The sequence below is a fragment of the Balaenoptera acutorostrata genome, chromosome 1 (assembly GCF_949987535.1).
Source record: "Balaenoptera acutorostrata chromosome 1, mBalAcu1.1, whole genome shotgun sequence".
NCBI lineage: Eukaryota > Metazoa > Chordata > Mammalia > Artiodactyla > Balaenopteridae > Balaenoptera > Balaenoptera acutorostrata.
The window spans coordinates 7,139,471-7,161,236 of record NC_080064.1 but is presented as its reverse complement, the minus strand read 5'-3'; the positions used below and the strand labels follow the sequence as shown (position 1 = coordinate 7,161,236).

At 50.5% G+C, this 21,766-nt stretch overlaps 1 protein-coding gene across 2 annotated transcripts in view; it reads right to left on the bottom strand.

Annotated features, from left to right (window-relative positions):
- H6PD (hexose-6-phosphate dehydrogenase/glucose 1-dehydrogenase) overlaps positions 1-21,303 on the bottom strand; it is a 40,562-nt gene extending 19,259 nt beyond the window's left edge. The window contains exons 1-4 of one of the 2 annotated variants that reach the window (XR_009008589.1): positions 20,919-21,303; positions 7,655-7,748; positions 2,614-3,250; positions 1,365-1,482 (exon numbers count right to left, since the gene is read on the bottom strand). Coding sequence is in view for 1 of the 2 variants with exons in the window: in XM_007170033.2 (XP_007170095.2) it covers positions 1,365-1,482; positions 2,614-3,250; positions 20,919-20,923 (760 nt within the window). In the remaining variant the exon portion in view is untranslated. The remainder of the gene's footprint in view (positions 1-1,364; positions 1,483-2,613; positions 3,251-7,654; positions 7,749-20,918) is intronic. The other variant, XM_007170033.2, reaches the window with a different exon arrangement.
- Positions 21,304-21,766: the final 463 nt, after the last annotated feature.

The window sequence follows — 21,766 nt, the reverse complement described above, 5'->3', positions numbered from 1 at the left end:
GCCCGGCCCCAAAGCACCATCTGCATCATTCACTGTGGAGCTTGTCCTGATATACCACCTCCCCCAGTGAACCCCTGAGGTATCAGGGGACTGCGGCTGGGTTTCACACCTCTCTATCACTGCAGCCCCCAGAGAGCTTCTATAGCACTAAACACACGTTCAAAGACAAACGGGAGAAAGCTGAAGAGAGTCACCAAGGCAAAGAGAAGGAGACAGACCTCCTGGTCCCCCATCCAGGCCCGAGGGGCCCTCCCCTCCACGCAGGCACACACTGTGGGGTGGGGACGGTGGCCTCCGGCACCGCCGCTCAGGCTGCGGAACACAGTGGTGGGGACGAGCTGGCTGCAGTGGTGCAGAGCCCGTGCCGGAGCCAGACTGCCTGGACCAGGACCCGGCCCCACCACTTGCGGCCGTGACCTTGGGCTCGTCACCCAACCTCGTCTGTAGGTGGGAGCTGATAACAGTGCCCATCTCATATGGCTACTGGGGGCATCAGCAAACAGTAAGAATGAGCCTTCATGATTTGGGGTAAGAACGGATGCTTTAAACACACACAGTCAATGCTCACAAGACGTGATGGAATCACGGAACGCTGGAGCTCAAAGGGGCCTCAGCTGCTGTTGTCGACACAACCCGCTGGCCTCACAGATGAGGGACAGGAATGGACGTGCTGAGGTCACTCGGACGCAGAGACAGGCCTGACACTCAGGTGTCCCTACTCCCAGGTCAACACCGCTCATTCCTGCGGTGTTTGGTCAGCACTTCCCAGGTGCGTGCCAGGTGCCAGCGAGGAGCTGGGAAAGACAGACGGGGCGGGGATGAGACGAGGCCAAGAGCGCAGAGGGGCAGGGACGGGAGGCACGTGCGCTCTGCGTGTGCGGCAGGAGCGGACCCTGTCAGGATGGTCGGCAGAGGCTCCCCAGCAAAGTGACCAGCAAGCTGAGAACGAACGCACAAGAGGTGAGCAGGGGAGGGGAGGAGAAGGCCGAGGGAACCGCCGGTACCAGTACTGAATACCAGCCCGGGAGCCCTCGTGCCGGCTGCCGGTCTCCACCACACTCCCAGGAAAGCCAGCTGACCTCCCAGGGTTCACTGCCAGCCAGTGTTTCAGCACCTGGACCAAGTCTACTTAACGGGACTGCATGCTCCCTAAGGGCAGCAAGGACCACGTGGGGGTTGCCTGCAGGCACCCTGGGGTGTGGCATGACTCAGAGCTGGGCACACGGCAGGCCCTGGAGGGAGACCACACACCCGCAGGAGCTTCCCTCTGAGAAGCACCGGCCAAGGCGTGGGGGCCAGGCAGACCCTCCAGTCCTGCGGGCCGGCGCCTCACAACAGACGCGGGCCAGCGAGCACGCACACACCTTCTGCGTCCACGGTCTCCTTCATGATGATCTCCACGCGCTCCACGTGGTGCCGGTTCCAGAGGCCGTCCAGGGCCTTGCGGTTCTGGTCTCGGAAAGGCAGGATCTGGGCCACCACCTGCCAGGGAAGGAGACTGTGGTGCTGTGGTCCCTCGCAGGACGAACAGGGAACCCTGACCCAGCGAAGGGCCCCCAGCCTCTCTACCCCTGCTCAGAAGAGACGCTCTCGGCAGCAACAGTCCCTGGACGCCAGGGCCTCACAGCCCAGTAAGGACTCCAAAAACCTCTCAGTAACCTACACAGGGTCACCAGCTTTTTCTTTTGCAAAGAAAGAAAATATTTAAGGATTCTCTATCTTCTATTATCATCAATTTTTAATAAAAGAGATATTTTAACACTAAAAATGGAGCAAGAAAAGCTTCAAACTGAATACCATCCAGTTTTGGTTTTTTTTCTAATTTCTCCCATAAACAAGAGAAAAAACCTACCAGGATGGGCAACTGGCCCGAGGACCTGTCTTTGGAATGTTGCAGCTCCAAACAGGGCTGGACGGAAGGCGGTGCCTCTGCCCCAGAGGACTATGTGGTGCCCCCCTGGGGCCCTGGGCCCTCGTCCTGGTCAGCACCAGAGACCACAGGTGCTTGTGTATTCTCTGCTGCGGTGTCCGGGAAGAGGTGTCCCGAGGGGGCCCTGAAGGTGTGTTCAGAGTGAACTGGCCAGCTGACTAGCATCCCCCAGGAGGCCAGCCCCTCGCTCCACCACAGGGCCTGGATGAAAAGCATGGACTTAGGGTCCCTATTACATTTTAAGATCTCGTTACCAGCCTTCTGGTTCAAAACAGAACTCAGGAAGAAAAAGGTACTGAGAAAGAGCTGATGGGTGTGGAGGAAGGTGGTTAATTCTAATTCCCACAGCATGCCCAGCTGGAAGCCAGGTCCAGACCCCAGAGTCTCAGGGCCCCCTCTGCAGAGAATGCAGGGCAACGCGGAGACATCAGAGCCCGAACCCTGGCTGGGAAACAAAGAGCACAGGATACACTAAAGAACAGGTGGCTGGACACGTGGACATGCGCCAAGCAGTCCTGCCCTCGCCACTCACCGCCTTTCCTCCGGCCTCTTGCCTCCTGCCCACAGTCAAGATGACCATGGAAGCCCAGATTTCACGACGCCTTCAGGCCCAATTCCGCCATCGGTGTGGCCCTGTGGACGGGGTCTACCTGCACCAGCTCCCTCCACCCCTGCAGGCTCACCTGCTTGCCCAGGTAATGGTCCACGCGGTACATCTCCTCCTCTTGGAAAAAGCTCCCAAGTTCTGTGGCCAGCTGCTGGGCTGAGCGGTGGTCATGGCCAAAGGGTTTCTCAAGGACAACGCGCAGCCAGGCACCTGGGCCTGGACGGCAGCTGCTGTTGATGCTGCGGGCAATGTCTGCATAGGCGAAGGGTGGCACCGAGAAGTAGAAAATCCTGCCGGCCTCCTGGAGGCCTTCGTGCTGCACCCGGGCCTCAATGTCCTTGCTCAGGGCCAGATAGTCCTCAGGTGTCTTCAGGCGGCGGTACTCGCTCAGCTGCTGGAACTGAGCCTTGAGTTCAGCGCAGCGACCGGGAGCTGTGTCCCTGGGGCAGGAGAGGGACTCCAGGACCTTGGCTATGACCTCCTGGCCCTGCTTGGTGCTCGTCAGAGCAGTCCCGTGGAAGCGAAAACTGTGGCCCTTCCCCGCCTCCTCCAGGTACAGCTGGAACAGCCCCTGCCATAGGTATTTTCTGGCCAGGTCCCCGGTGGCTCCCAGCAGGATTACGGAGACATGCCCCTGGAGCTCCTGGGCCTGCAGGCAGCCCAGCAGGGCCACGCACACGGCCGCCGTGAGCATATTCCAAGCGCCTGCGTGCCTGGAGCACATGGGGAAGACAGACAAGGAACAAGGAAGGATCAGACACGGCTCAGGCGGCTGCGATGCGGGAGGGAAACACACTTCTAGGTTATCAAACACTTCCTGCCTGGCAAGAAACAGCCACCTGGTTCTCAGGAAAATGTTACAGTCCCGCAGCTTCTCTCTCCCTCCTCAGCAGCTTGGCTTCTCTGCCTCAGTGGGTCAGGAGCCTGCCCGTAAGCAAGGACGCCGCCACTTGCTAGAGGCGGGCCGTCCTGCTGCAGGAGCAGGGCAAGGGGGCACCAGCCCCCGGGGAGGTCCCAATGCTGCCGTGCGCTTGCGGCTGTCCGCTCTACGACCGAGGCCAGTCCCGTCCACAAGCACGGGTGGCCGGGGCCATCGGAGCAGCAGGCCTTGGTCTCGGATGATGGCTGGAACTTTGGGAGGAGACATCACTGCCCCCTCACTCCTTCCTCTGCTCTTCCCTTGTCTACTGGGCTCCAAGCACAAAATGATCACTAGTCACTGCTACAGCACGGTGATCAAAAACACGGACTCCAGAACCAACTGGCTGAGTTTGAATTCCAGCTCAGCCCTTACTCTGAACAATTATTTAACCTCTCTGGGACTTCCCTGGTGGTCCAGTGGGTAAGACTCCGTGCTCCCAATGCAGGGGGCCTGGGTTTGATCCCCAGTCAGGGAACTAGATCCCGCATGCATGCCACAACTGAAAGATCCTGTGTGCCACAACTAAGACCAGTGCGGCCAAAATAAATAAATAAACAAACATTTTCAAAAAAAATTATTTAACCTCTCTGTACCTCAGTTTCCTCATCGGAAATGGGGGTATTAGTGGTACCTACACCATAGGGCTGTTACAAGGATAAAATGAGTTAACATTGAAAACATGTTTAGGAGAATGCCTATCTCCTATAATGCACTATATAAGTGTAGCTATCATTATGGAATATTGCTAATAGCAGCAAACACTGAATGCTAGCATGTGCCCAACACGGAGCTAAGCACTACTGTGCATTGGCTCTCACGGAATCCAGACAAGAGCCCTGAAAAGAACCAGTGGAGGGGGTACTATCATAGCCCCCCCATTTTGCAGATAGACAAGCTGAGGCTCAGGCAGGTGAAGGTCCCGTGGTGAGAAAGTGGGGAGCCGGGCAGGCACCAGGCTCCTTGGCTCCAGAGCTGATGGGCAGCAATTACACACTGCAGCCTCGCCAAAGTTAGCCTAACTTCTTGGCTAGTTTTCAGCCTCAAATTTGAAGCAGCTGACATGCAGGAAAGGCGAGAGGCCTTGGACCTGTCACAAATGCACCAGAGGGTTTAATTTCTCTGGCCTTCTGCTCTGACCAAGGCTGTAGGGCTTGATACGCTCAATTCTTACTCCATGGCTCTCCCATTCTCCAGTTTCCTGCCAAGGCCAGTGCTTTGAAGGAAAGGCAGAGGAAGTGGGAGGAAAGCAACACGGGTTCTCAGACATAGGTGGGGGGACCGGGGCCCAGCCTGGCGTGTGGGAAGACTGAAGAAGGAACAATAATAATTATTATATGGCACTTATTATATGGCAAGTATTCTACCGATAAAGGATTAACAGAATCCTCAACAATGAGGCTACAGTCTAGTTATACAGATAGGGACACTGAGGTTTAAAGAAATAGCAGGACTTCTGAAAAGGCCCTGCAGACCTTCCCACACCCCTTTACCATCCCCTATATCAAGGGACCAGACCTGCCCGACTCTGACATCGACCCCTCCTCTCACTTTGCCCTTTGCCTCTTCCCCATCTCTCTTGAGATCCAGCTCCAAGATGGCCCTGGTTAGGGGCCAAACCAAGATGAGGTCCCAGCAACAGTGTCTGCACCAGAAATCTGTAGGACACCAGACATTCCCATCACTGGAGCTTTAACTGAAGGACCGAGGGACCACATGAGCAGCCCCCCAGCTTCCTCTTCCACTGTCCCTTTATCTGCACTCACGCCCAAATCCACAGATGGCCCGGACAACCATTCCACTTTTTTCTCCTGCTTTCCTGTCCTTGGCCCTTCAAGCATTTCTTTCTCACCTGGCAACCGCCCCTGTCTGGAGGGAAGGAAAAGCTGCAAGGTCAGTGCAGGAAAGAGGCAGCGAGAAATCTGAAGCCCAGAGAACAGCCTGGAGAAGGAGGAGCCGCCAGCTGGCAGCCGCGTCTCAGAGCTCCTGACCGGATACTGGTAGCCAGAGGTCTGGACGTGCCTGGATGGGCAGGTGATGGAGCCCCGAGGGCCAGCACATCTACCCGACCCCAGAAAACTGCAGAAAGCCGTGACGCTTGGCCACTTGGCCTGAGCCGACCCCTGGGCCTCTATTTGACCGTGTTCTGGCTCTGAAGTCTGCTGCGGTCTTCCCTGCCCAGCCCTGTCCGGGCTCCCAGTTCTCAGGTTAGCCGCCCTTATCTCTTGCTTACGTCCCCGGCCTCCTTTAAACAAACACAGATCAGAAATATCGGTTACTGCAACACGGTTGCTTACCCTGTGGTTGCTAAACAACCAGGGAACCACCCTTTCCTAAACAAGTCAGGGGGTGTGGCTCTGTGTGTTTGGTTTTCTTATCACCATGTTTTTTAACCTTAACAGTGTTTCTCAAACTTATATGTGCTTATGAATCTCTTGCGGAGCTTTTTAAAATGCAGATTCTGATGCAGAGGATCCGGGCATGGGGCCTAAGGTGCTGAAAGCTGGTCCAAAGAGCCCACTGTGAGAAGAAGGACTCTGGAACACTGAGCGGTGAAGCCCAGAGCCAGGGCTGTTGTCAGAGGAGCATCAGATGAGCTGGAGGGTTTTCAACCTGCCTCCTACTCCCTTCACCAAGGCAATGAACCTCTGATCCAGCAGGCCCAGGGCAGGTGCAAACATGGGTATTTCAAAGCAGCCTCGAATGGCTGAGACTTGCCCATCCCCCTGCAAAACCTGGTTGCTAACGACCTCGAGCCTAATACCTGACGTTTACCAAGCAGTCAGCGTGTGCCAGACGTGTGCCAGACGATGTAAATGCACTATCTCAACCTTCCCTCAAAACACTGTTGGGAAGGAGTTCTGCAAGGATGCCCATTTTACGGATGAGGAAATGGTAGGTCAAGTCAGCTGTTGAGTCCCAGCGCCTGAGGCCCCAGTCACTGTGTTAAACAGCTCCCTTAGTCAAGTGGAGGAAGGTGGCCTTTGGGTAAGAGGATGGGCTCAAGGCCACCTCTGAGCTGTGTGACCCAATTAAGTCACCTAGTCAGTCCTCACCTTACAAGTGGGCTAATACCCCCAAACTAATGGAGGCTTGCGAAGATGAGCGGAGAGGGTAAAAGCCTTGCCATTTCCTCCTCTCAGGGTCTACAGAGCCCAGCCCTGCAGACAGCACAGGACACACCCCAGCATCTGCTGGTCCTTACACCCTGAGAGGAGGAAGACGGGTGCACAGGTGTCCTCCCTGCTGCCCCGACAGAGAATAAACAGGCTCAGAGAAGCCCAATTACGTCAAAGTCGAGGTCAGGGTCCCCGCCCTGGAGCAGAGGGGAGGTAACAGGGAACCAGACGGCTCTACACCCACCTGTGGCCTAAACTGCTCTTGGGCTGCGAGGCTCTGCTTTTGAAGGATTTTCTGAAGCACTTCCTCCTGCCTCCTTGCCTACTCTGAGAGGAACGGGCTGTGAAATACAACTCCTAAGATTACATACTTGAACTTAGCCAAAAAACACGGAAGTGGCATTCCAACGGCTTATCCTGCTATGCATCGCTTCTATTTTTAATTAATAAATAAGAAAACTATTAGTGCAAAGTTTGAGCCGCTCCAGGACAGGAGGACAGTGTATTAGACTGTGGATTGGAACACATGATGATCCTTCCCCAGAAGAATCTAAACACCACGTAACCTTGAACATGCATGTGCCCTGGTGGGCCTCAGTTTCCCCATCTGTGAAGAGATGGAGCTAAAGGACCTCTACAGCACTTTCCTGCCCCTAAACTCTGTTTTCCAAGGAAAGGAGATAACATCTCTATTATCAGGGAGACGGCCACAGCCTTTCTGTAAGGGCAGTTTAGTGCTTGCAGCCTTAGGCCAACGCAGCAGGGCCGGGAAATACAGGACTGAAATAGGAAGCATGGAGCTGATAACTGAGTGTCACCCAGAAGTTAAGGCCAAAGTCTTCGAAGCTGTAACTTCAGTGTGTGGAGGATGTGATTTCATTTACGACAATTATTATTCAAGATACTTGCCAGAAACACACTACGCTACCAAGTGCGGTGCCGCGGCGGCATCCTCTGGGGGTGACAGGCTCGGGACGCAGAGTCGGGACTGACCGGGCCCACGTACAGAGTCCAGGGCACCCCTCGCTGCCCACAGCTCCAGGGTGAGGGGTTCCTACCAGGCATCCTGGGAGACTCACCTTGTAAAGTGCGGCTCTGCTAACATCCCCACAGCTGCGAGCAGTGACGTGGCCAGCCAGAGGGTACAGACCAGAAGCGGGGTTCCCGTCTGTTCTGCCCAAAATGAAAGAGGCAGATGTGGGGTGCACCCAGGACCAGTCCCAGCACAGCCCCGGCCTGAGCGGGCGCTCCAGCGGCAGAGCCGTTTCTGGGAAACCACAGGACAAAGCACCTCTGATCCTCTGGTCCCAGCAGACAAGCGGCAGGAGAAAGGAGCCGGGACTTGAACGCCAGTGGCTGCCGCCGCTCTGATCCCTTTCCCAATGCCACGTGGACACCTTTGACCTCTACCTTCTGTTTGCCCAGCAGGAGGAAGGGGGATTTCCTTCAAATCACAGCTCAGGAGCTTGGAATGTTTAAAAGAACGCGGGGGGAGTAAAACAAGAGTTCAAAGTGAAGGTGACTTTGAGCTAAAGTACAAGGGGAGGTGCCCAGTCCCTTCTACACTCGCCAACTCCAATATGTTTCCTGCACTCTCCCCTTTGCGTTCTGGGTCCTCCGTACATCCCCAAGCAGATGCCAGCTGGACCCTTCATGATGAACTGTGACCTGCAGGCATCCCCCTCAAGGCTGGACAGGACAGGGGACAGAATCCGTAAGATCAGCTCTGAGGCTTTCTCCTCCCTAATCTCAGAGAATCCTCATCCCCATCACCTCGTTACGTATCAATCCGGGGTCCCTGCGACCCAGATGGTGTGCTGGAGCGACCGCACACCTGCACACAAGATGCCACTGCGAAATCTTCAGGCGTTCGTCAAGCCAGTTGTTAAACACAGCCATTATTGAAAACCGAATCACACAAACTTATAACCAAAGAAGTTATATTAAAAACAAAGGGATTAGGGGAATTCTCTGGTGGTCCAGTGGTTAGGACTCCAAGCTTTCAGTGCCAAGGGCCCGGGTTCAACCCCTGGTTAGGGAACTAAGATCCCGCAAGCCGTGCGGCTCAGCCAAAGAAAAAAATTAATAAATAAAACTCTTAAAACAAAAACAAAACAAAAAAAGGTATTAAATACTCAAAACTCAACACTCCCTAATTGATTTACTTCATTTTACTATTATCTATGCTCTTGACATTATTTAACCTATTGTGTCCGTAAGGTGAAGATAGATACTCTGTAACGGTGTGCTTGAGGCTGGCCAGCGTGGGAACGTTTACACGGCAGGTGTCTGTCGGCAAATGCCATCAACCTGCCTCCCCACCACCAACTGCCACCCTTTCAGAGGTTGTTAAACATTCACCAGCACACAAATGCCCATACACCAAGTGGTTATTTCCAGTCTGGACTTTCTCCCCCTAAACTCCCTTCTCATACAATCAACTACTACTCTGACACCAACAGCTGGATGCCCGCAAGACTTAACCACGTTCAAAACTGAACTGACTTATCTCCCAAATGCTCCAGATGCGGATCTTCCCCATCCCTGGCGAATGGCACCTCAAACCTTCCGGGTGTCAGGCCAGAAACCTCGGGGTCATCCGATCTGTCAGCAAGTCCTATAGTTTCTGCGACCAACATTTGTCTAGCATACAACTACTTCTCACCATTCTCACCTTCCACCTCTCCACTCTGGTCCCAGCCACCATCACCTCTGTCTGGACCACTGAGGGAACCACCTCACTGGCCTCCCGTTTCTATCTTTGCCTGAACCCAGCAGAGTGACCTGTTTATAGCATCAGTCAGATCATGTCATTCTTCTGTTCGGTGGCCTGCGGGGTCTACACATTCTGGCCTCCCATCTATTACCTCTTTGATCTTTTCTCCTATTCTCTGCCCCTCTCTGGGCTCCAGCCACCCATCCTCCTGCCTCAGGGCCTTTATACTTGCTGTTCCCGCTGCCTGACCTACTTTTCCCTGCAGATGTCCACGTGGTCCACTCCCTCACTAACTGCAATTCTTTGCTGAAATGTCACCTTCTCAGTGAGGCTTTCTCAGCCGACTCTGAGTAAAATCGTAAACCTCCAACCCTCATCTCATCCCCTGCTTTATTTCTCCCCGTAGTACATATTTGTATGTGATAAGTATATTTATTTTGTTTATTGTCTGTCACCCCTCCACTCAAAAATGTAAGTGCCAATGAGGACAGGGGTTTTTGTGTTTTGTGCACTGCCCACCTCCAGGGCCTGGCAAAACAGGGCCTAGCACACAGAAGGTACACTATAAATATTTGCTGAATGAACAAAAGAATTCCCATTGCCCAAGACCACCATCACCTGTGTATGAGCACCTGCGTGTGAACAATGGCACGAAGGAATACATCTCTAATGGTGACTCCAAGCACTGTGACACAGCACACAATAGCAGCAGCTCGCTACCTGAAATGATACTATGAACAAGAAAAGAGAATATAGAGTATTTAACTAAATGCCAAATACTGGGCTAAGAGCTTCACAGGCACCATGCCATTTAATTCTTGCCACAGCTTAAGAGATAGGTACTATTATTGTCCCCATTTTTAGAATAAGTAGAGAGAAAACTAAGGTGCAGAGAGATAAAATAACCTACTCAAGGTCAGGCAGCTCAGAGGTGAGAGGATTTGAATACAGGCAGCCTGGTTCCAGCACTTACTTCCCACCTACCTGTAAAACATGTGACTACAACCCCAAATAGCAAATTTAAAACACTGTTTTAGGGGCTTTCCTGGTGGGGCAGTGGTTGAAAATCCGCCTGCCAATGCAGGCGACGTGGGTTCGAGCCCTGGTCCCACATGCCACGGAGCAACTAAGCCCGTGCGCCACAACTACTGAGCCTACGCTCTAGAGACCGCAAGCCACAACTACTGAATCCCGCACCCCACAACTACTGAAGCCCGTGCGCCTAGAGCCCGTGCTCTGCAACAAGAGAAGCCGCCGCAATGAGAAGCCCGTGCACCACAACGAAGAGTAGCCCCTGCTTGCCACAACTAGAGAAAGTCCACACGCAGCAAAGAAGACCCAACGCAACCAAAAATAAATAAATTACCAAAAAAACCCCACTGTTTTAGTGTGGACACTGATCCTGCTCCCCTCCAAGACTGGAATGACAACGGTCTAAACACTCCCGTAAGCGACCCAAGCTGGTTGGCAGCTCTGCTTCCCTGCTGTGAATGGCCGTGGCCTCCCATGTCCACTCCAACAGTGATTCGCTCACCTTCGTTCTGACGTCATGAAGACACTGTATTTAAGCCTGAGTTGCTTTCTTAAAACCTGGAAGGCCCTTTGCCGGGGAAGGGCTCGTTTCTGGACTCCTTAGCCACTTAGTAGCTGTGTGAGCTTACACAAGTTATTTAACCTCTCCCAACCCCGACCACAGCGTGGGAAAACAAGTCGATGAGAAGCACAAAAGGAGACAATCCATATAAAGCACTTGGCACGATGCTTGGCAAACAGTAAGCGCCCAAGAAATGTTAGCCTCTGTCATTACTAAACCAAGAGCATCGTGAGTAAAGCGACTTCTCTTGCTCATCTCTTGGAACTGCTGCAGAACCAATTAACTTCCCACAACAGAAAAAAATGCCAAGGAACAGCACATCGACAACTTTGTGACCTTCCAACCATACTGATGAAAAATCAAAGGGATATAATGCTGAGATGGTTAAAAAAAAGTCCCCACCCCAGCCCATGAGGGCTTTATAATCTGGCCCAAAGAATACAGTAGAGTAAACTTCTAACTCTGCAGCCCTGGGCCTTTCACTTAACTACTCAGGGCCTTTTCTCCAGCTGGAAAATGGGGATCATCCACCTCATTTTAATGTCTTGGGAAAAACCCCCCGTATCATGACGGTGAAAATACTTTGAGAGGTAATGGTGGTAAGAGGTCTCCTAGACAGAGAGCCACCCAGTTCCCAGCTCAGGGCAACAAAAAGCCAAACCAGACATCCTGCTCTGTCCGTGGGTTAGGGCCTGGCAGAGTCCATGGTGAAATTTGGCAACAAGCGATGACATTTTGCCTCGTTCCATCAATAAAGTGAGAAGTGGGTAGGCCACAGATGACCGAAGGTGCCTCCTGGTTTCCCTTTGTCTGCCCACAGATTTGACTGTTTCCCTTTTAAACAGCCTAAAACCATCTGACAATAAGAGTCACTTAGTAAATTCTAGTCTTTGGATAAAAATAACTTTGAGTGTTTGCCTGGAGTGGTTATTTGCTGAGCAGTTATGTACCTCAAAGAAACATGTACACAAAATACTGCCTAAAAATGAGCTCTGTGCATGCCAAACACTGAGCCTTTTTATCTCAGGTGCTCCTAAAACTTGCCAAAAGATTAGCCTCATAAGCTGATCACTGTAGAAAATGTACAACATAATTTAAAATACACCCAGCCTGCTGGATGCTGGTGGGGGACCTCGACGCCCAGGGAGACAGGAGGAACCCCCAAACGAACCGGTAGGACGTGGGGGGGACTGAGCGGGGAGGAGAAGTGGAGGCCGGAGGGCGCCCCTGAGGGGTGGCTGAGAGGAGGGAGGGGTTCCCATGCCCGGAGGGACCCTTGGGGGCTCGGATCAGGGGGGAGTACGCCCAGCGTTTCCTCTGCCCAATCTGCTGGGGAAGCCTGCCCAGTTATCGGGCCGGGTCCTACGCCTGCCCTCAGAGGCCCCCTCAGGGCCCCATTTGTCCTGGGGGCGTAGGAGGGAGGCCGGGGGGGGGGGGGGAACAGGAAAGGCAGGCGGGAGGGGCCCTCCATGACCGGGGCAGCAGGAGCAGGAGAGGAGCAGAGGGTGTTGGCCCCGCCCACTCGACCCTGGGAAGCATGCTGGGCTCCCAGATGGGGTCCCCCGCCCCCTGAGACCAGAGGCGGGAGGCACGCCTGGGTCCCTTCTGTTCCACTGAGCCTAAACCCCACCTCCCACACCTCCGGGGGCCTTTTCCAGCCCTGTGGTCCTAAGCATAGGCCCCGCTCACCACCCAAACCCCGCCCCTGCTTAGGCCCTGCCCTCCACAGCCAAGGTCTTTTCCACCTTTTTTTTTTTTTTTCCCTCCTCTTTTTCACTATTGCGGTTCTGTTTTACCTTCCGGTTGTTGTTTCATCTATATTTTTATTTTTATATTCTTTCTAACGTATCTGTTCATTTCCTAGTCTAATTTTTTTACTTTGTTACTGTGGGGTTTTTTTTTGCCACCCCACATGGCGTGCCAGACCTTGGTCCACGAGCCGGGTGTTGGGCCAAAGCTCCTGAGATGGGAGCTCCAAATATGAACCACTGGACTAACAGAGAACCTCAGACCCTAGGGAATATTCATCAGAGTGAGGTCTACCGGAGGTCCTCATCTCAGCACCAAGACCAGCTCTACCCAACAGCCTACAAGCTCCAGTGTTGGAAGCCTCAGGCCAAACAACCAGTAAGACAGGAACACAACACAATTCAACTCATCAAAAAAAAAAAAAAAAAAAGAGACGGCAAAAAAATATGTCACAGATGAAGGAACAAGGTAAAATCCTACAAGATCAAATAAATGAAAAGGAAATAGGCAATCTACCTGAAAAAGAATTCAGAGTAATGATAGTAAAGATGATCCAGAATCTCAGAAATAGAATGGAGGCATGGATTGAGAAAATACAAGAAATGTTTAACAAAGATCTAGAAGAACTAAAGAACAAACAAACAGAGATGAACAACACAATAACTGAAATGAAAAATACCCTAGAAGGAATCCACAACAGAATAACGGAGGCAGAAGAACGAATAAGTGAGCTGGAAGACAAAATGGTAGAAATAACTGCTGAGGAGCAGAATAAAGAAAAAAGAATGAAAAGAATTGAAGACAATCTCAGAGACCTCTGGGACAACACTAAACACACCAACATTTGAATTATAGGGGTCCCAGAAGAAGAAGAGAAAAAGAAAGGGTCTGAGAAAATATTTGAAGCGATTATAATGGAAAAGTTCCCTAACATGTGAAAGGAAATAGTCACCCAAGTCCAGGAAGCACAGAGAGTCCCATACAGGATAATCCCTAGGAGAAACACACCAAGACACACGTATTAATCAAACTAACAAAAATTAAATTCAAAGAAAAAATATTAAAAGCAGCAAGGGAAAAACACAAAATAACATACAAAGGAATCCCATAAGGTTATCAGCTGATTTTTCAGCGGAAACTCTGCAGGCCAGAAGGGAGTGGCAGGATATACCTAAAGTGATGAAAGAGAGAAACCTACAATCAAGATTACTCTACCCAGCAAGGATCTCATTCAGATTCAATGGAGAAATCAAAAGCTTTTCAGATAAGCAAAAGCTCAGAGAATTCAGCACCACCAAACCAGCTTTACAACAAATGCTAGAGGAACTTGTCTAGGCGGGAAACACAAGAGAAGAAAAAGACCCACAAAAACAATCCAAAAACAATTAAGAAAATGGTAATAGGAACATACATATCAATAATAACCTTGAATGTAAGTGGGTTAAATGCCCCAACCAAAAGATACAGACTGGCTGAATAGATACAAAAACAAGACCCATATGTATGCTGTCTACAAGAGACCAACTTCAGACCTAGGGACACATACAGATTGAAAGTGAAGTGGGGGTGGAAAAAGATATTCCATGCAAATGGAAATCAAAAGAAAACTGGAGTAGCAATACTCGTATTGATTAAATAGACTTTAAAATACTGTTACAAGAGATAAGGAAGGACACTACATAATGATCAAGGGATCAATCCAAGAAGAAGATATTAACAATTATAAATGTTTATGCACCCAACATAGAAGCACCTCAATACCTAAGGCAAATGCTAACAACCATGAAAGGGGAAATCGACAGTAACACAGTAACAGTAGGGGACTTTTTAACACCCCACTTACACAAATGGACAGATCATCCAAACAGAAAATAAATAAGGAAACACAAGCTTTAAGTGACACAATACATCACATAGATTTAATTGATATTTATAGAACATTCCACCCGAAAGTGGCAGAATACACTTTCTTCTCAAGTGCACATGGAACATTCTTCAGGATAGATCACATCTTGGGTCACAAATCAAGCTTTGAAAAATTTAAGAAAATTGAAATTGTATCAAGCATCTTTTCTCACCACAACACTATGAGATTGGAAATCAATTACAGGAAAAAAAAACTGAAAAAAATACAAATACATAGAGGCTAAACAGTGCACTACTAAATAACCAAGAGATCACTGAAGAAATCAAAGAAAAAATAAAAAAATACATAGAAACAAATGACAACAAAAACATGACAACCCAAAACTTATGGGACACAGCAAAAACAGTTCTGAGAGAAATTTATAGCAATTCAATCTCACCTCAAGAAACAAGAAAAATCTCAAATAAACAATCCAACCCTACACCTAAAGCAACTAGAGAAAGAAGAACGAAGAAAACCCAAAGTCAGTAGAAGGAAAAAAGTCACAAAGATCAGAGCAGAAATAAATGAATACAAACGAAGAAAACAATAGCAAAGATCAATAAAACTAAAAGCTGGCTCTTTGAGAGGATAAACAAAGTTGATAAACCCTTAGCCAGCCTCATCAAGAAAAAAAGGGAGCTTTCCAGGCGGCGGGGAGGGAGGGCAGCCTGCTGGGTCCGCGCGGCCTCGGGCCGGAGCCCGGGTCCCCGCCCGCCCCAGCGCCTGGCCGAGCCCCGCCCCCCACGTCTCCATCGTGGGTCGCGGTGGTCGGATGTGCTCCTGGGTCCGCGGGACAGGCGGGAGCAGAGGTCCCTTGTGTTGGCGGGGGTGGGTGTGGCGAGGTTCTGGCGCCTCCGTGGAGGATCGTGGGTCTGGGGCTGGGGGCGCCGCGGATTGCTATGCTCTCCGCACTTTCCCGGCTCTGAAGCCTCGAGAACACGGCTAGGCAGCAGTAGTTTAATGGGGAGTTTGCCTGCTGGGAACTAGGGGCCTGCTGGGGTCTCAGTTCCTGGCTGGCCGCGGAACACGAGGTTGCCAGGTGTGTGACAGCAGCAGGCAGGAGTGACCCGCTGGTGCAGTGATAAGCAGGAAAGGAAGGACAGCGGCTGTTGGCCTGTGAACCTAGGCAAGAATGACCAGCCGACACAGTCCAGACCCAGGTCCGTGGGCCCAGCTCGGTCCTGTGCGTCTGGTCAGTGGAATAGACCTGCAGGTGTGGCTCTTGTCACTCTAGGATTGGCTTCAGGACAGATCCTGCTGATGAGCCCAGGGCACTGCCCTCAGTTCTCCAGGAGAGTGCGCCGGAGTGGAGCCGGGGGGGTGGTGTGCCCGACTCAGCACGGTGGCCACGCACGTCCAGTCTGCTGGCAAGGGCACTGGGGAGCCGGGGGAAGTCACGGCCTTGGGAATGTCCTCTGATGAAAAAGAACCTGCGGGCTCATAAAATAACTTGTGTGTGGAACGTTGGTGTATTGAAAGGCAGTTCTGTGTGCTTTTCCCCCCTGGTGTGGATCAGCAGTGCTGAGGCAGCAGGCGGGATACAGAAGTGTGAGCAGAGACCGTCTGGAGTCCCCAAACTCCAGGGAAACTAAAGGTGACAGCCAGCCTAGTGACGAGGACAGGAGCTGAGGGCGGTGGCGCTGGCGGCAATCCAGCAGGTTCCCCTCATCTCAGGGCCCTAATCCTGGCTCCAGCTGGGTGGTCAGGAGAGCTGCAAGGTCTTATGGGCGAGCAGAGCCCACAGTCCTGAGCTGTTCTTCGCTGTGTCTGGGTCATCTCCCCCCATCCAAGGGGAGAAATCTAGATGAGATTTAAGAATTAGTGCTTTAAGAATGTGGACCTCGGGCTTCCCTGGTGGCGCAGTGGTTGAGAATCCACCTGCCAATGCAGGGGACACGGGTTCGAGCCCTGGTCTGGGAAGATCCCACATGCCGCGGAGCAGCTGGGCTCATGAGCCACAATTACTGAGCCTGCGCGTCTGGAGCCTGTGCTCCGCAACAAGAGAGGCCGCGATAGTGAGAGGCCTGCGCACTGCGATGAAGAGTGGCCCCCGCTTGCCACAACTAGAGAAAGTCCTTGCACAGAAACGAAGACCCAACACAGCCATAAAAATAAATTAAAAAAAAGAATGTGGATCTCATAGTTGAAACTTCAGAAGACATGTTTTCAGCACAGGGTGTTAAAGTGAACGGAAGGATTCAACCCCTTTTCAAGGAGGGTGTCTCCATGTGGGCAGAACTAGAGAATAAATGGGTCTTGAATAAAAAAAAAAAAAAGAAAGAAAGAAAAAAGGGAGAGGACGCAAATCAATAAAATTAGAAATGAAAAAGGAGAAATCACAACTGACACTGCAGAAATACAAAGGATTATAAGAGACTACTACAAACAACTATATGCCAATAAAATGGACAACCACGAAGAAATGGACAAATTCTTGGAAAGGGACAATTTTCCAAGACAGAACCAGGAAGAATTAGAAAATATAAACAGACCTATCACAAGTAATGAAATTGAAACTGTAATTAAAAATCTTCCAACAGACAAAAGTCCAGGACCAGATGGCTTCACAGGCGAATTCTACCAAACATTTAGAGAAGAGCTAACACTGATCCTTCTCAAACTCTTCCAAAAAATTGCAGAGGGAGGAACACTCCCTAATTCATTCTATGAAGCCACCATCTCCCTGATACCAAAACCAGAAGAAGATATCACAAACAATGAAAATTATAGACCAATATTACTGATGAACATAGATGCAAAAATCCTGAACAAAATACTAGCAAACAGAATCCAGCAACATATTAAAAGGATCATACACCATGATCAAGTGGTATTTATCCCAGGGATGCAAGAATTCTTCAATATACACAAATCAATCAGTGTGATACAACACATTAACAAATCAATGATCATCTCAATATATGCAGAAAAAGCTTTTGACGAAATTCAACACCCATTTATGATAAAAACTCTCCAGAAAATGGGCATAGAGGGAACCTACCTCCACATAATAAAGGCCATATATGACAAATCTACAGCAAACATCATACTCAATGGTGAAAAACTGAAAGCATTTCCACATGATCAGGAACAAGACAAGGATTCCACTCTTGCCACTCTTATTCAACATAGTTTTGTAAGCCCTAGCCATGGCAATCAGAGAAGAAAAAGAAATAAAAGGAATAGAAACTGGAAAAGAAGTAAAACTGTCACTGCTTGCAGATGACATGATACTATACATAGAAAATCCTAAAGATGCCACCAGAAAACTACTAGAACTAATCAATGAATTTGGTAAGGTTGCAGGACACAAAATTAATGCACAGAAATCTCTGGCATTCCTATACACTAACAACGAAAAATCAGAAAGAGAAATTAAGGAAACAATCCCATTTACCATCACAACAGAAAGAATAAAATACTTAGGAATAAACCTATCTAAGAAAGTGAAAGATGTGCACTCAGAAAACTATAAAGCACTGATGAAAGAAATCAAAGATGACATAAACAGATGGAGAAATATACCATGTTCTTGGATTGGAAGAATCAATATTGTGAAAATGACTATACTACCCAAAGCAATCTACAGATTCAATGTAATCCCTATCAAACTACCAATGGCATTCTTCACAGAATTAGAACAAAAAATTTTACAATTCATATGGAAACACAAAAGTCCCCAAATAGCCAAAGCAATCTTGAGAAAGAAAAACAGAGCGGGAGGAATCAGGCTCCCTGACTTCAAACTATACTACAAAGCTACAGTAATCAAGACAGTATGGTACTGGCACAAAAACAGAAATATAGATCAATGGTACAAGATAGAAAGCCCAGAGATAGACCCACGCACATATGGTCACCTAATTTACGACAAAAGAGGCAAGAACATACAATGGAGGAAAGACAGCCTCTTCAATAAGTGGTGCTGGGAAAACTGGACAGCTACATGTAAAAGAATGAAATTAGAACACTTCCTAACACCATACACAAAAATAAACTCCAAATGGATTAAAGACCTAAATGTAAGACCAGACACTACAAAACTCTTAGAGGAAGGCTTCCCTGGTGGCACAGTGGTTAAGAATCTGCCTGTCAATGCAGGAGACACGGGTTCGAGCCCTGGTCCGGGAAGATCCCACATGCCGAGGAGCAACTAAGCCCCTGTGCCACAACTACTGAGCCTGTGTGCTACAGCCCATGAGCCACAACTACTGAGCCCGCGTGCCACAACTACTGAAGCCGTCACGCCTAGAGCCTGTGCTCCACAACAAGAGAAGTTACCGTAATGAGAAGCCCGCGCACTGCAACAAAGAGTAGCCCCCGCTCGCCACAACTAGAGAAAGCCCGCTCGCAGCAATGAAGACCCAATGCAGCCAAAAATAAATAAATAAATAAATATATTAAAAAAAAAAAAAAAACTCTTATAGGAAAACATAGGAAAAACACTCTTTGACATAAACCACAGCACGATCTTTTTTGGCCCACCTCCTAGAGCAATGAAAATAAAAACAAAAATAAACAAATGGGACCTAATTAAACTTAAAAGCTTTTGCACAGCAAAGGAAACCATAGACAAGACGAAAAGACAACCCTCAGAATGGGAGAAAATATTTGCAAATGAAACAACAGACAAAGGATTAATCTCCAAAATAAACAAACAGCTCATGGAGCTCAATATCAAAAAACAAACAGCCCAATTGAAAAATGGGCGGAAGACCTAAATAGACATTTCACCAAAGAAGACATACAGATGGCCAAGAGGCACATGAAAAGCTGCTCAACATCACTAATTATTAGAGAAATGCAAATCAAAACTACAATGAGGTATCTCCTCACACCGGTCAGAATGGCCATCATCAAAAAATCTAGGAACAATAAATGCTGGAGAGGGTGTGGAGAAAAGGGAACCCTCTTGCACTGTTGGTGGGAATGTAAATTGATACAGCCGCTATGGAGAACAGTATGGAGGTTCCTTAAAAAACTAAAAATAGAATTACCATATGACCCAGCAATCCCACTACTGGGCATATACCCAGAGGAAACCATAATTCAAAAAGAGTCATGTACACAATGTTCACTGCAGCTCTATTTACAATAGCCAGGACATGGAAGCAACCTAAGTGTCCATCGACATTTGAATGGATAAAGATGTGGCACATATATACAATGGAATATCACTCAGCCATAAAAACGAAAGAAATTGAGTTATTTGTAGTGAGGTGGATGGACCTAGAGTCTGTCATACAGAGTGAAGTAAGTCAGAAAGGGAAAAACAAATACCGTATGCTAACGCATATACATGGTATCTAAAAAAAAAAAAATGGTACTGATGAACCTAGTGGCAGGGCAGGAATAAAGACATAGACATAGAGAGTGGACTTGAGGACACGGGGCGGGGTGGGGGAAGCTGGGGTGAAGTGAGAGTGGCATTGACACATATACACTACCAAATGTAAAATAGATGGCTAGTGGGAAGCAGCAGCACAGACAGGGAGATCAGCTCTGTGCTCTGCGAGGACCTAGAGGGGTGGGATAGGGAGGGTGGGAGGGAGACGCAAGAGGGAGGGGATATGGGGATATATGTATACATATGGCTGATTCACTTTGTTGTACAGCAGAAACTAACACAGTATTGTGAAGCAATTATACTCCAATAAAGATCTATAAAAATAAATAAATAAAAATAAAATATACATGGGAAAAAAACTACACCCGGTCTACCCAGGTTTCCCTCATTGGCTACCTTTCACGAGCTACGGGCCTGGTGGGGGGCGGGGACAGAGGGTTGGGGGACAAGCAATTTCGGCTTATGATTTTTCCAGAAGTTCTCACCTCCAGCTACACATTCAAGTTTGAGTGAGCAGATTTTCAGAGACCCAGATAGGTTTACTTCTGCAAAACCATTCATTGGATGGATGTGTTTGAAACGCTGATCGAAACCTGAGCGCTAATGCAAAAGATTAAGCAGATTCCGGGGTGGGGGAGTGGGGAAGCCGCAAGTTCCTCCTGTCACTGAACTGAACTGCAGAAAAGCCTGGGAAAGGGTACGCCGCCGGCCCCTCTGGACCAGCCTCGACCGCGCCTGGCTGCCTCCTGCCCACCCGCCACCAAACACAACTGCCGCGCCAGGGGACCTACGGAGGCGGAAGCGAACAATAATTTATTTCGCAGGAGGAAGGCGGGGAAAGGAATTCGGGCGGGTGGGTGGTGGCTGGGGTGGCTCTTCCCAACTAAACGCCCAAGGATTTCACAGCCACGCGGGGCCGGCCTCTCGGGCCTGCGGGTTCGGCTGGGTGCGAGCAAGCAGTCGCCCTCCGGCTGTAAATAATTCCTGCGGCCAAAGGAGCCGGAAAGAAAGCGGGGGATGCAGCTTACTTCATCTCGCCCGTCAGAGCCGGCCGCTTCTCCGGGAAACGTCGAGGGCGGCGCAGGGCGCCCGGTGCTGCGGGCCGAGCTCAGGCCAGGCCGGGGCCCCGCGCATCCTCTTCCGCCCGCCGGGCCCACCCTAACAGGGGCGCGTCACGCGGCCCCGCGCCTAACGCGCGCTCGGGTTTCGCCAGCGACGCCGGGGGCGGCGAGCGGGGAGAGTGCGAGGCCAGGTCCGGCCCGACCGACCCTTCCCGGCCCAACCCGAGACGCCTCACTGTCCGCGAGGACGGTGCACCCGCGAGACCTGGACCTCAGACCCCTGCGACCTCGGCGCGCGCGCGCGCAGAAGGGCCCCCCGCGCCAGGGACGCGCACGCGCAGTGGGACCAGGCGAGGGGCGCGCGCAGTGGGGCCGAACCAGGGGCGGGCGGCCGAGGCGCAGGCGAGACCACGCCCCCTAGCTCCGGTCGCTGGGGGTAGGGGGGCGGGGGCAGGGCCCTCCCGCGAGGCCCTCCCACATGATTCCTTGGTTCCCGTGGATGGGCTGGACTTAAGAACGAAGTGAGCGGACCCTTCTCTGTCGCCCTGGGTTCTCTTGTGCATCGTAGAGGCCGCCTTCTGGGACACACGAGGGCCGAGGGAAGTGGTTGTGTCGTGGAGCCGGGTTGGCCACGATCTGGCACAAGCTGTGGGACCTGGAACAGGTCACTTGACCTCGCTTTTCTCCATCTATGGAACGAGCGGCTTGGTGTATCCCATTTTTAATATCCAGAAGTAGTGATTTAGGGGTGGGAGAGCAGGCTATGGGCCGTGTCTCCACCAGGCAGCTTCAACTCTCTGCCTACACTCGTGTGA